Source organism: Lepidochelys olivacea, assembly GCF_965140295.1.
Source record: "Lepidochelys olivacea isolate rLepOli2 genome assembly, chromosome: 9".
Taxonomy (NCBI): Eukaryota; Metazoa; Chordata; order Testudines; family Cheloniidae; genus Lepidochelys; species Lepidochelys olivacea.
This window is the reverse complement of record NC_140419.1, coordinates 96,839,909-96,855,352: the sequence shown is the minus strand read 5'-3', so window position 1 is coordinate 96,855,352 and position 15,444 is coordinate 96,839,909. Positions and strand designations below refer to the sequence as shown.

At 49.7% G+C, this 15,444-nt stretch overlaps 1 protein-coding gene across 2 annotated transcripts in view; it reads right to left on the bottom strand.

Moving 5' to 3' along the window:
- FGF13 (fibroblast growth factor 13) overlaps positions 1-9,367 on the bottom strand; it is a 348,716-nt gene extending 339,349 nt beyond the window's left edge. The window contains exon 1 of one of the 2 annotated variants that reach the window (XM_084639098.1): positions 9,214-9,367. In XM_084639098.1, the coding sequence (XP_084495224.1) occupies positions 9,214-9,262 (49 nt within the window). In that variant the 5' untranslated portion in view covers positions 9,263-9,367. The remainder of the gene's footprint in view (positions 1-9,213) is intronic. The other variant, XM_084639095.1, reaches the window with a different exon arrangement.
- Positions 9,368-15,444: the final 6,077 nt, after the last annotated feature.

Here is a 15,444-nt window from a genome sequence, read left to right as displayed (position 1 = left end):
GTGATCCTTGGATGATTTTAATGATGTTTTAATTTAACTCTAACTTTGTTACTCCCAGTAACACAGAACAAATTTGGGATAGAGTTTACACAAGGGAAGAAAAGATGAAACGCATAAGCTGGTTAGATTTGCACTGAGAATCTGCACAAGGTATTCCAATCAACACAACTGAAAGTGAAGCTCTGGCCAGTAAAGCAGGGGTTCAAAAAGAAAACGCTGTGTTTGTAGGCAGTACCAGGCCAGCCACCAGCCATTTAAGATAGTGAAAGGAGCACTGCATTTGCTAACTGCGATCCCCTCATACACAGAGGGATGTGCCACTGGCTGGAAGGTGCTGTGAAGGGGGAAATGCGGGGAACCATATTGCTCAATTTCCTCCTCAGTAGCCTGTTGCCAGATGTTAGAGCTATAGCATTTCCTCACGCTGTAACCTACATGTTAGTAGGTCAGAAAGAAGTTTGGGGCTCAGTCCTCTCTCACTTATCCTATGTTTTCCCCTCCATAAAGAGGTACATTAGCATGCAGCAGCCATTGTAATATTAATTAAAAGCTACTATTGGTAACGAACATAAGAATGGCCGTACAAGGTCAGACCAAGGTCCATCTAGCCCAGCTTCCCATCTTCTGAGTGCGGCCAGTGTCAGAGACTGCAGAGGGAATGAACAGAACAGGCCAATTATTGACTGATCCATCCCTAGTTGACCAGTCTGGCACTCAGTGGTTTAGGCAGGCCCGCCGACAAGGGGGGCAAGTGCCCAGGCGCCCGGGTGATTTAAAAGGGCCCCGGGGGCCTCGGCCGCTGCCGGAGTAGCAGTGGCCTGGAGCCCCGGGCCCTTTTAAAATCGCCCGGGCAGGACGCAGGGCTCCTAAGCACGCACGACCACTCCGGGGCCCAAGCTTTGGTGGGTCCCGTGCACCAGTGCGATTGACCAGCGCGGGCAGTCCTGGAAGTGACGGGCCCGTCACTTCTGCCCCGGGCCCTCCTCCCCCCAGGGATAGCCTGGAATTTCTGTCGGAGGGCCTGGGTTTAGGAACAGCCAGAGAATGGGACTGAGTCCCTGATCATCTTGGCTAAGGGCCCTATCCTCCATGAACTTATCGAATTCTTTTTTGAACCCAGCTATACTTTTGGCCTTTAATCACAGCTTTTATTTGTTATTGATCTTAGTAGGAAGATGTTTTAATTACAACAATTTGGAGTTTTGAATGCACTTACATCGCATGTACATCTGATGAAGTGAGCTGTAGCTCACGAAAGCTTATGCTCAAATAAATTTGTTAGTCTCTAAGGTGCCACAAGTACTTCTTAAACAGTGTCTCTTTTCCTCCCATTCATAAATCTAATATTTGGTGTCTGCGATATATCCCAGAGACTCCAGATTGAGACTGTCTCTGTGATATCGATTCTACTACTAATCACCACACATTCTCTTGTCCTAGTCAGTCATTTAGTAGCTCAATGGAAGAGATGAACTAAGACGGTAGCTGGTGGTGGCATTTAAAACAATATTACTGGTTTTCTCAAGTGGGTACCCACAGGCTAGGGAGTTTAGATTCACCACTAAAGACAGCTGTTACACTAACCCACTACCACCCTCTTAGAGGTAATACGTGCTCCCTAACTCTAGTTAATGTTGTCAAGCCTGTAAAGCGCATGAGAGATGGAACCCCAGAGCAGACATGCGGCTATTTAATTGCTATTTCTTGAGTTTTCCTTGTTCCATTATGTTTGAGTCAAATCAATCTCTCCCCCCAAAGTGATACTCTAATTATTAAAACATTAGAAGTGTTCAGTGAGTGCTGACCCTCCCTTCCTCTTACACTGACCTCGCCTCCTACACAGCTTTCATAAAACTAATTCTGTTTCGAATGAGATCTCAGTCTTAGCATTATCATACACTTTCCACACTGATGAGACTGAAGTGTTCCCTGCCTCATGTGCATTTCAATTCCCCCATCCCCTGCTGCTCCCAACAAGACTACAACTATCGAGTAGGCAGCCGTATTATCAGTAACAGAAACAAGCCTCTTGCCTAAGTGACCAAAGAGAGATGATAAAATATCATCCCATGCCAAAAAGTGAAGTCGTACAACACATACACAGTCAACATGCTTCTTTCCAGATGAATTTTCAGAATGCCAAGCTAAACTACATGGGGACAACATGGCTAGAGAGCCAATAGCTTTCCGTTAGGAAACTGTTGAAAACAAAGTATACCAAAGCTGAAGTTAGTTACTAAGGCTGCTACAAAATATGAAAACTAGTAATTCCACTGAAGTCACCAGGGCTACTCGTCTGCAGAAAGTAAGTTAAAAATCACACACACAAATGCTTTCAGGATCAGAGTCTTGGACTGTCGGCTCTGAAGTGGGAAATGGGTATTAATATAATGTTTATAATATGCCATGAAGAGATTAAATTTGCCATTGTTGTAGTTGTGTTGGTTCCACGCTATTAAAAGAGACAACCTGGGTGAGTTAATTTAACTCAGACCAACTTCTGTGGGTGAAAGAGACAAGCTTCTGAACTTACACTGAGCTCTTCTTCAGGTCTGACCTGAATCTCGTCTCTTTCACTAACAGAAGTTAGTCCAGTAAAAGATATTATCTTAGCTACCTTGTCTCTCATGTAAATCTAAGACACTGTATACAGGTTGATAATAGTAATAAAACACTTTACAGAAATCTAAGGTTTTGTATGTTCACTGCTTGCAAGGAGGGACTGATCAGTAAGATTCGGCAAGCTTTTCCACAAAGGAAGGAAAACCAGAATGCACTGGAAGTATCTCTGCTTCTTACATGTACTGTAGTAAAAAAGGTGTGGGAAATTAACATGCATTTGACCCACCACTATACTGCTGTATAATATTCCCAAAGCACAGTGGTAATATCAGTGCTTCTGTAGAAAAAAAATCACATCACAAGCTACATAAACACCACTTAAAGATAAGTCTTCAGAGGACTGGGGGTGGCATTCAGGAGAACCCACACATGCCTGAGGTCTGAGCCACATGCTTTTGCCTTTCTTCTGGATCTGCATGGGACACTAGAATTCATCCCTTTTGGCAGCTCCTTGCAGGGCTCTTTGGGGCTTTTCTTCTTTTTTGGTTTCCTTTGTCTTTGGAGTTTCCTTTTGAAGATAGGCTTTTGTAACCTGCTGGGAGGCATGTATGATTACTTTAAATTTCATTCTAATCCTAGTTATAAAAAGATGACAGGGTTACACTGCCTTCTATACAATCAGCAAGTTCTTCATCATAGATACCAGCTATATGTGAGTTAAAAGATTATGAAGTCCAAGAGTTCAGAATTGGGGTCTACAACTGTCATTTTAATGAAGAATCCTTCAACTTATACAGAAAACTAGTGTGAGAACATTGTGGATTTTTGATATGAAAGGTGATTTCCATATTTTTTAATTGCTAGTGTCCTATAAATAGAGGTCGGATGTTGAGGATACCACCTTGAGATTCAGAAGGAGTTATTACATTTTAGAAGAGTTGTACTTTTGCAGAACCAAATGCAGTTACAGATAATGAGTCATAACAAGAGATTGTTACTGTAAATATTCCAAGCATGAATATGTTAACAACAGCCCACTAATTGGAACCAATCCTACAGCCAGATACACAGAACTCTTACTGATGTCAATGGGAATTTTGAATGGATGAGAACCTAACACCAAGAGATGAACATCTGTTGTGACGTGGGATGTTAATATTAAATATAAGGGGGCCTTGCTTCAGATTTTGGCCATAGTTTTACAGTGGGTAATGCAGATATCTTGTCAAGTATCTCTGAGGTCTCAAACAGAATCGATGCAGGTGCCTTTATAATTACAATAGGCAGGAAACAAAATGATACAACCAAGTTTATCCATTAATTCTGAGTAAGTGATTAAGATACAAACACAACTTCTGATGCAGAAGTCAGTAGTAGCATTGGGCCATACTTAGATCCAGTCTATCACTGGCAGCTAGCTACCAGAACAGAAAACAGTCAAGATGTTGTCACTGGTGAAGTCCACCGGTGTTCTATTTTCTGAGATCCAAAATGGGCAAGGAAACTTTCGATAAAGAGAAACTCCTTGCTTTCTACCAGATTTGGCAGAACAACAGTGCCTTGGCACCAACAGGTTTTGTCACAAGGTTTTCCCATCTGCAACGTATTTTGAGTCCATAGGCTCAGATCAGGAAATTAGCAGCGTATCTTGGCTTTACACTGCTCTACCTTGTGTCCTTAAAAGAAGTAATTGTCCCATGAATCAGCAAGTGTTACAACTGTAGAGATCAGCTTATTTCTTTTTCTCAGTTTTCCTTAGACCTTTCAATCATAAAGTGGATCATACTGTATTAGGGAGCACGCCCACAAACAAGACAATCAGCAGCAGGTTTCCCAGAGCTCTGGCTTTTCTGCCGGGCCCCTGAATTTTGTATGTACTCTGTTTCCTGCTGACTCCAAGCTAAAACACTACTTACCCTTCCGAAATCTTTCACCCTGACCACCACTGTTTCAACAGAGCTTCAATCTGAGAACAGTCAGCTTTAAAAATATTCCCTCAATTTTGCCTTCAGACAGAGAAAATATAGCACCTGCATTGTGTCACTCTGCCGGCTTAGGCTATCAAACTTCTGTGTAAAGTTATCAAACCTTGCAGCCAAGGTAGGCGACAGGAAGAAAGACTATGGCCATCTTGCTGTGTGAAGTTCTGAAACTGCACAATGGGAGGGAAAGGGCGGGGGGGGGGAGATAATCCATTTCTTTGATTTGGGGGATTTTCCCCCAGTGTCCTCAGCAGGGACATGTATGTGGGAATCATCAGTTTACTGCATCCCATCCAAAAGATTGAACTAAATCCTGCAAGTGTCTAGGTTATAGTATATGAATATGACACAGCATAAGTTCTCTCAGGAATCAGGACCTGATCCAAAGCCCACTGAAGACTCTAAAGCCCTGTTCCTTCACTGTAAGGCTTGTCTCACCCAACCAAAAGTTTAACAAAGAAAAACAAAATATCTTAGCCCCAAATGGATGATCCTGATAAAGCCCCAACATAGAACGAGACTCTTCATAGGTATCCATCTGTGACGCTGGCTATACCGTTCTCCAAGGGAGTAGACAGACTACTCAAAAGAAGCCCTCAGACAAAATTTCCAACAAAAAAAAGATCTTTCAGGAAAGAATTACCTAAAAAACCATCTGCTTTGCCACTGTCACCCCTATTCCACACACACAATCTCCCTCCCTTTCTTCCCCTCCCTCCCCCCGGCCCACTCACACACACTTCTCAATACCCCACAGGTAAGGAATCAGACTGAAGGGAGTTGGTCAAAATGTTCATCCTTAGATAAACATGTACTTAACAGAGCCTATTTCTTGAATACATAACTCAAATTGAAAGGGAACTATTTCTGATGGCCAAACTACTACAGCAAGAACGAAGAGCCTTATGCAGCATTCTTAGAGCACCCAAGACTCCCCGTGAAGCCAAAGGGAAATTTGCAGTCAGAAGGAAAGCAAGCTCAGGCCCTGCATTTGTGCAAAGGGGGCAGTCAGGGTGCGCACTTTGGTTCTTCAAAATGAAATGAAACAGCCAGAGTATTTGGTACAGGCATGGATGTAAATCCAGCTATGCAATTGGACTCTGAGTTTATATCCCACCACTGATGGAGATGTATCTTGCAGCTTGTCTAATACTCATTTTTAGACAAGAAATCAATGTTTGCATCTTAAATGTTTTCATATCTGCTGAAGCATTTTCTACAATTTAAAGGTGCATATGCCCTGCTTCATGGCACTAATTCACATTGATTACTTAGGCTGAAATACCTGTTCTTCTGGTACTGACTAACTATTTTTAAAAGCAGCTGCTGTGGTTACAGGTAAGTAGTTATAAATAGGGGCACTAACAAGAGTTGAGGCTAACACTTGCTTCCCTCTCCAAAGAGGATGCAAGGAGAGCAGTTATTTTTAAATTAGAGACAATTGTTCCCTCTGTTATAGTCCCTTACTGGAGTTTGCACAGGTGTAACTGAATAGACAATTTGACCTAAATACTTAACACAAGCAGCGAACACTTCCTATGCATGTCTTGTTATTTCCTAGCCAGGTTCCACATCCAGTGACTCAACTTTTCATGTTGAATTACAACATTCTATTGTAATCAGGACCTATTTCATGGACCCAGTTAAGAGCTGGTGTAAATAGAGGTAATTCCACAGACTTCAATGGAGTTTGATCTGCTTATATTAGCTCTGAAATTGACCTTACAAGTCCAGTTTAAAAACAATGGGGAAGGGAGAGTTTTATTTTGAGAATAAATAAGAGTTTTCCTCTTGGATACAAAGTTTCAAAGTATAAAGAGAAAGATTGATATTCAATTCACACTATGAAAACAATTTGCGTTGTCACTCAGTGTGGAACCATAGTATTCTGAGAGCTTTGTTTATATCCGGTTCTTAAACTCCACAATATATTTGAGAGAACAAGGGATGCAGGAAAATCTCTCCAAAACAAACCATGTGAATTTACATAAATATAACTGTGCATCATCCTTGCCAGGACGGGTTAGCCAACCCAGAAGCATAAAGAGTGTACACATATATACAATGGCAAACCTTCCTCTAGTTTGCAATCAGAGTACAGTTCTGATACACAGATAGAACAGCCAGCCCATTTTGAGAATGGCGGTCTCCGTTTTAAACGTTTCGTTAAGAATGCCATCACTGTCAGTCACCCCAAGAAACCTCCAACCGTTTTGAAGAAAAACTCATTCAAATAGGAAATCAGTAGCCTTTGAAGAGAACTTCCATGCAGAAACTGATCAATATTATCTCCTTATCACTACATTGGGGTACACTTCAGAAGCTCAAAGAAAACAACTATAGCCACGCACTGCTACAAAGATATCAAGCTTCCTGTAAATATTATCTCCTTACGTTGTCTCTAATATGATTTTTGATATATTAGTCAATTTAAGTTTAGATCTAGATTAAGAGAGAAGACACTAATGCCAGTTCTAAAGTGTGCACAAAAGACTCATGCAAATGTAGTTTTCCTTTGGGGTTTTAACATATACACTTTATGGTATATGCTCAGAGACACGTGTGTGTGTGTAACTCAGTCTCAGTTAGTTATATGTGTTTGCCTCAATGTTTTGAAATATGAGTATGCCACGCAAACTATACATAGGCACCAGAAAGTGTAAGATAAAGATAATGATTTGCAGACTGAATAAAACATTAAACACTTAAGTTACATCGAAAATTTGGAAATGTTACACTAAAGAGCAAGCATTACAGAATCTTCTTGTTTAAGATTATAATGCAGTTCTAAATCATGCAAAGCAACTCCTTGGAATGCAGGAACCTTTCACTCTGTATTGCTTGTTAAGTTATTTTGAGACCGTTTTGGTAAACAAAGCCATTGACAAAAAATGGTTGTTACCAGACTTTTACAGTGAAGTATATTTTTAAAAGGAAAGACCATTCAGTGTAAGAATTTTTTCTTTGGAAAGTGTAGTTTTTTATGACACATCGGGATTATGAATTTTCATATTTTCCACCAAAAGCAATTCAATAAAAATATTTTAAAACAATATTCTGAAGACAATAGATACCATATAACAAGAGGAAACAAAAAACTTCGTTTAAAAAGCATATCAAACGCAAAAACAGGTTTGCACGATGCAATGTTTTTATCATGACTTTAGAAGCCAAGAAACTAAAAAGTTAAAAAAAGGAATACATGAAAAGGATGTCAGCCTTGAAACTGAATTACCTGGCTTTGGTCAAGATGTGCTAGGACTGCTAAAAACAAATAAATAACATACCAGAAAACTTGTGGGTTTTTTTTTAAAAGCCAGAAACAGTTTTTTTCTTCATGGAAGGTTAAAAACATGGCATAATTCACCTGTAAGAGCCCAGTGGCTCCACTCTATCACATAAATAAATATTTAAGGCTGTTGATAGATATATTGGAAATGGGTAGCAATGTTCCTTATTAAAAAGATCCAGTAGGCACAGGCGACTTTCCCAAATGCACTCGTCCAGTATTCCACATGAGACAGGCCCTAATACAGACTAATCGCCGGTCACATTTAACCTTGTGTGTCAAGTCCATTAAAGCCTGACACCTGCGATTGGCTGCTTGTATGCTCTACACGGCCAACAGCAGGTTTGTGTTAATTGTTATTAAGCAAAACGCTGCTCTTGTTCTGGGATCTAGTCGGCCACGTTGCACGCAGCCCAAGGTGTGTACTAACCCCATGGACACGGCCCGCGTGTGGGGGAAGGGCTCTTCATGGAAACCCTGCACCAGCCTTGTGAGGGAGCGGGGAGAAGCAGCAGCAGCATCTCCCCCTGGTTACCAGCAGTCCCCCCACCCCACCCCTCCGATGCATTCTGTCCTGCCGCTGCGCGTCTCCCCAGCCACGCCACAGAGCTGCACAGCGAACTAATCCGCCGGCGGCTCCCCACAACTCCGCTCCTCCTCCTCCCCCGTCTCCATGGCAATTGTTACCCAGTTTACATCCAGGAGCAAAACCCGGCCACTGCCTGGCAAGAGCTGGCCAAGGGGCGGGGGATGTGAATCTGATACATAGCATCCCCCCCACGCCCCCCCCCACGCGCCCCTACCTCCCCGGTGCAGATTATAACAGGGGACCCGCTGCCGCTGGCTGGGGGTCGCAGGGGCTTTCGGCTCCCTGTTCGCAGCCTGTGACCCCCCCTCCCCGGGGCCAGGGAGCAGACTAGCATCGCAGGGGTCGCGGCCTGGGGGATCGCTCCCAAGCTGGCCGCGCACCTGATCGCAAAGCCAGCCCGGATCCGGCTCGAAACTGGGGCGGGGGGAACTTCTCGGGGCGACGCATCCAGCACTTCGGGCCCCATGGCAGCCCCATTAGCCTCCCCACCCCCCCACCCCACCCCCATTGCTGCGAGCACAGAAGCGAATTATCCTCCCTCCCGTTCACACACACTATTGACACCCGGTCCAGGCACCTGGCGCTACCCGATGGCCGGAGAGGGGCAGCACTCACCGCGCCCCCCCCGGCGGGATGCTGCTCTCACCCCCCCCCAGCAGCCCCCCCCCGATCAAGCAGAGGTTGGGGGGGTGTTGTGTGTGTCCCCCTCCCCCCGCCAGGTCACCAGGAGGGACGCACGATGCATGGAGCAAGCCGGGTTCATGCGAGGCAGCAGGCTCGGGCGGACTTACCCTTGGAAGCATCTTTCTCTTCTTTGGGCTTGATCACCTTCCCGCTCATAGATCCCAGCTTGCTCGGCGAGATTCCCCCAGGAGACTCGCGGACCGCGGCCGGCCGGACCCCGAGAGAAACCTCGGCGGGGGGGAAAGGGGGGGGCGAGGGGGGAGGAGAAGGGGAGGGGATCCTGGAAGCAAAAATAAAAATAAATAAATCAATCTCTCCTCCTCCTCCTCCTCCTCCTCGGCCGGTGCGGAGTCTCCCCGCCGCTGCACCAGAGAGGAGACGGGGTGGGGTGAGTGATGGGGCCGCTCGGGCAGAGTCTCCCCCCGGCCCTGCTCTCCGCCCGCCGCCCCACCTGTCCCGGCTGCACGGAGCAGACCCCTCCCCGGCTCCGGGCGCCCGGGGCGGGGGCAGCCCAGAGGGGCGGCGGGGGTGGGGGGGATGGAGCAGACCGGAGGGGGGGGGGGTGATGGGTGCGGGATGAGCTCGCCGCATCCCCCCGCAGGAGGAAGGCGCGGGCACACAGCGGAACGGGGTCGCCGCCGGCCGGGGGAAGGCCAGGACAAGGGAGGGGACCCGCCGCCCCTTCCCCGCTGCCCTCCGCCCCAGGGATCCCGCAGGCGAGTGGTGGCCGGGAGGGGGCTGCTGGCCAGGACGCGGGCGCTGCTGGCCAGAGCCTCGGGAGACCCTCCTGCTAGAAACGGGCGGGGGTGGGGGGGTTCAGGCGAGGAGATCCTGCCCCGTCCCACCCCCACCTGCGGGCAGGGGACCCGGCCCCAGCGCTGGCGAGCGGGGCCTTTGTGAGCACGCCAGCAGACAAAGCCCCCAGCGCAGGCTCCTGGTGCTCTGTATTCACGGTAGCCCCAGCCAGCGTCAGCTCCCCCTCCCCACACTCGCACCTCTGTCCGCGGGGGGGGGGGGGGCGGTGCTCTCGCCTCCCCCTCTCCCCAAACCGGGGCACCGATCCTGGGAAGGCAGCGGGGTCTGGGATAACCGCGTGTGGCAAGAACCCCCCCCCCCCCAAAAAAAAAAAATAATCTCCCGCCTCCTGCTTAGATCGCCGCCGGGGGCCGCCTGGCCTGTTCCCAGGGGTGAGCCCGAGCTGGGGCTGCGAGCGACCAGCCTGGACCCGGGCGAGCCCGGCGGGGTGCGGGGGCCCCGGCGCAGGGAGCGAGGCTTGCGGAGCGGGCTGCCAAATCCCAGGCGAAGGGGAGAGAGACGCGCGCCAAGCAGGGGCTGGGAACGGGCTCGGCGACATAGGGGGGCTGGAGCCGGAGCTGCTAGACCGGGGTGCGACCAGCCCCAGGGGCCAGGTGCTCCGGGGATTTTTAGGGGTTGTTGTAACCAAACTCTTGCCTAGGAAGGGGAGCTGTAGCTAAACCAGCACAGAGGCCTGGCTCGACCCCAGCTGGGAGGCGAGTATGCCACCCCCGCCCTCCCACGCACCCACCGATTCGATTCAGTGGATACGAACCAGGCCAGGGACTGGGCGCGCTGGGTTAGGAGTAGGGAGCCGGAGGCTGGAGATCACGCAGGAGCGGGACCCTGTTGCTGCAGGCAAACGGAAACGCAGCAGCAGCTGCGGGGGGGGGGGGGGGAGTTGAGTCTGAAAGGTGGCGAACCTCAGGGGCAGGGGGGAGCGTTTTTCTGCAAAGATCCGCGTGCTAACGGAGCAGCTCCCCGAGTGATCGGGGGCCGCGTGGAGCGCACAGGGCTGCGGTGTAAGCTATAGCAGGGGAAGGGAGGGTTTAGCTGCATCCCACGGGTACTTCTGAGAAGGATCAGACGAGCTCCGGGGCATGTAGGCTTCTAGGAAGCCACAAGCAGACCATCGACAGCCCCTCTCCCATTTCACGCTGACACCGTCCGGCCAGTTTTCCTCCACACGTTTGTGAGGGTCTCTCTTTCCCCCTTCTTCGGAGATCGTGGCTGTTTTGAAGACGCCCAATGGAGCAAAAGGCAGTGTCCCCCTTGCGCCTTATGCGTCTGGGTGCTATATAAAGAGAGACACGTCTATGCACTGGCTGCAGCTCATAAATAAGAGGTTTGGGTTACCTACGTGCCGCACGAGCCTTGGTTCTGAACTTTCCCTTCCTCTCCGGGAGTTGATTGAACACGGCTAGAGAAACACGAACGGCGCTTCTTAAACCTGCCACCAACTGCTCTTACCTTTCCCAAGCCCCCTGCTGCAGTCCTGGCTCAGGCAAAACCACGCTGAGGAGGTGACACCTGGGAGCTTCGCTAGACTAAGGAGCGCGGGCTACCGGACCTATTGTCTGCCTCGGGGGGAGGGGGGGTTGTTCTTCGTCTCCTTCAGCGACCCTTCTGTATTTTTTTAAACCAGGGTTTCCGGAAGAACCGTGAGCTTGGGAGTCTTGTGTTGGAAAGTGCATTAGAAAAGGTTGAATTCTGCAGTGCACAGAGCATTCCCCTCTGGGTCTCTTCTACTCATTTCGCATAGTGCGCTTTCAGAGTCTAAAACGTGTGTGTGTGGGGGGGGGGGGGGCTGTGTTGTTGTTAAGCCACTCAGCACGTTGAAGATGCAGGCAGGGAACTATAGTCTCGTGTCATGCATTTCCCACCCAATCCTGTAAAGTCTCCCTTTGCTTCGCGTCACAATTCGCAGTACGAAAATCACACGCCTGGAGCTTAGCTGAAGCAAGAAACGGGCACCCCACGGTCAACTCTGGCGAGGTCTGGGCAGAATTCTAACTTCATTTCCCACGTGGACCAAGCAACCAAACCCCGCGCTCATGGATGGTCCTGACAGGTGCCATTTCTGGCACGATCTCTACGTTTCCTGTCACCCAACAGGAGCTGCGCCCCGTAGCAGAAATCAGCAGAGAGCTGCCCTGTGCACACTTAATACACACAAACGGCGATGATTCTATATTTAGACTGAAGAGTCTTTGCAGATCACAAAGCAGAGCTACCCAGCCTTCCTCGGGGGTTCTTAAAAACATCTTCCCCAAAGCCCCCCACCCGGAGAGGGCGTTCAGAGGTAAAAAGTCTTCAAACTGGGATCCCTAAAGCACCTCAAATGTTATCTCCAGGTCCCCAGCCAAATGGCCCGATCCGCGGAGAAACCGAACCGGGGCTACAGGCATTGAGATCCCTTGGAAATCGGGCCACTGGTGGAGGTGCCCCGTTTCATGCCCAGCCGTTTCAAGTGCCCAGCGGAGGAAGCAGGAGGAGAATCCGCCCCCCAGAAGACACCCCCCCCCAGGCGTTCACCCTCAAACGGTTCGTTCCCCCCAAGCAATGGAAGTCCATCGGCTTGGACTCAGTCCACTTCACGCACACGTTCTCCTTGGGTCCCTCTTCCAGCTACACACCAGCGCCTAATGTCAAGCGCCCACTACAGCAGTGTCTTCCTTCCTTCTCTTCCCCCACCCCCTATCGTGACAAGGGATAGACTAAAACGGGCAGGAAGACGTGTTTCAGGACGAAAGGAGACTAAGGAGTGCCCAGACACCTCCCCCTAACCCCATTTACCTGGGGTCGCTGAGCCTCCGCCTCACCTATGCTTAATTAGGGACCGTATTGCGTCCGCTCTCGGAGAAATCGGAGTGTGGCGAGATGTACACACAGAGCGAAGCGAAGCGAAGCTACTGGGGTCCCGGAGTCCAGGAGTTCGGTTCCACAGATCCCCGGGAGGTGGAGAGCAGAGCGGCGGTTAATTCAGAGCAGCCCTTTAGAAGAAGGGGAAGGCGTCCCCGTGCACGGTGCAGCAGGTCGCCTTGGTGCCGATTTACACGCCGCTTGCCCGCGCTCAGCGGTTCGCCCTCGCGTTGTGGTTGCTCTGCCTGGTGGGTTTCTCTCACCTACCTTACGCTGGAGACGTGTTGCGAAGCCCTGCCGGGGAGAGCCACCCGCCAAATCCCGCACCGCTGAGCGGAGCGAGCGCCGCCAAGCCCCCGGGGAACTCGCGAGCCTGCCCCACGCACGTGCTTCTCCGCCCCGCTCCACGCGCTCGGGTCCAGCCGCTCGGCCGAGCGCAGCCTCCAGGTCGCGCTGAGAAGGGGGAAGCGGCAAGGTAGTGGCAACTGCAAATCGGCGGGCCGCCTGCCCCCGGAGAGTGGGAAGTCACAGGGTCTCGCTAAGTGCGGCTATTTTTAGTGGGGCTGAATTCCTCCCCCACTTCTGTGACTTTCCAACTCGCCCTCGGTGCAGAAGACAGCTGTGGGCAGAGCCCTGCGAGGAAACACACTGGGGGGGGGGGTGCAGGAGAAGATGGGGAGAGAGAAACGGAGGGACCGCTGTCTGGTTCACGCGGCTGCTCCGGTGGCTTCTCTCCCCCGGGAGCTGCCGAGCCCCGCAGCCATGGGCGCGCCGCAATGGGGAACGGGGCCCTTCAGCGCGGCCTGAAACCCGATCGGCTGGGTGACGCGAGGAGGTGAAATCGCCAACAGGTGTTGCGCGGGCTCGGGCATGGTCCGAGCTGAGACCCCGGCGCTCGGGCCAGGGGCGAGTGTCGCCCGTGGGATTGCCGACCCCACCCCATCTGTGCTCCCGGGCGCTACGGAGCCGGGATTTCAAGGGAGAACTGGGGGCCTGCCGCATCCGGATCGCTTTTGCAGGCTGCGTGGGGGGGGGGGGGGGCGCAGCCATTCCTTCCGCCCCAGGTCTAGCTGCAGGAGCCTGCTTGTTTCCCCTGCCTCTGATCTGTGCTGACTTTGTACGGATCCGTTAGCCGGGACGGCAAAAAGTCAACCCCCTCCACAACCCCCCCAAAAAACCAACTAAGCACTGAAATGATTATCCGCAGGCTGGCTCACTGGACGGGACAAACCCAAACACTTAAAAGGCACTGCGCTGGACTTTTCTTTTACACCAGTGAAATGCCATTGCAAATGCTTGATTTACACCAAAGCCCATGAGAGGAGAACCAGCCCCATTTAGATTATGGCTCAAATGTTAGGACAAAACCAAGACTGATGTTCCTGTTAACATTTATAAACGGATTCCCCTCCCCCCCTTAAAAACACACTAAGCAGAAAATTAATTGCCAGCCCTTCAGCCAGGGAGTTATTTTCCCCCCCTTCCTACTGTTTACTTTCGCTATAATAATTTCAATTCACTGGGTTTGGAAACAGAATGGATCTGACAGCCTCAGCTTTACAGGGACTCAAGCTCTCTCATGCTTTTACACTTAGGGGTGTTCAGGGGTTTCTAACTGAACGGTGCTTTTGCTTGAGCCTGTCAGCATGACACTTCTATAAACCCCTGACTATGGAAACGTAACAGGGGGCAGGGGAAACACATTGACCCAAGCTAGAGCAGAGAAATACAGTCAAGGGGACAGCCAGATCAATGAGTAAGAGGAAAGGTGCAAGAGTCCATTCTCTATGGCCCAGAGTTTTGATAAGTGGCCAGTGAATTTGAGAGTCTCAGTTTATGGCTGACCAAAGTGAGACATCTGAGACCCAGTTTCCAGAGGTGCTGAGCACCTGCATCTCCCCTGGATTCCAAGTAGACTTATGGATGAACTACACCTCAATGACAGGTCAGGCACCCAAAATAAGAACAACCCCCCCCCCTCCCCCCAGAGTGGCTCATCTAAACAGTGTCAGAGGCAAGGATGTGCATAAGTCCCAACATTCATGTTTAGAGCAAAATTAAAATTTGAATTTTGGGGGCGGGAGGTAGTCTTAAAAAGGCAAGAGCTAGGGAAAGCTGTATAACTAGAGGAAACCACAGTAAAAGTATGCAAATCAGTGTATCCAAAAATAGGAACATATTTAGGGGTGGTAGTAAGTGAACCACTAACAAGGGGCTTTTGATATTGGATATCCACCTTCTTAAGGTTCATAAGGCTAAAGCTTAAAAAGACCACCAGGATCAGCTAGTTGGATCTCCTAGGTAACAAGGCTGCACAAGTTAAAGGCAGAAGGTAAGTCATGGTAGGGTCTCTCAGCACACCTATGCGTGCACACCACATTCTGAATCTGTGAGCCAGTACCAGTGCAGCCCAATACCAGGTTGGGCCATTTAGAAGTTAGCAGTGGCATGACAGGTGGGCATATCCTGGGTGGTGTGCTAGATTGGGGAGGGGGGGCCCGCAGGAGAATCTGTCTGGCCAGAAAAATGCCACCAGAACATTCTGCACTGGGAAGCTAGGCATAGACCTGGACTAAATCAGAACTTGTTATGGAGGTATAAGCCTTAATTGCTTTTATATAACATAACTGACAATTGACATCCAAATAATTGTCCATATTGTTCATAAAATGTACATTCAA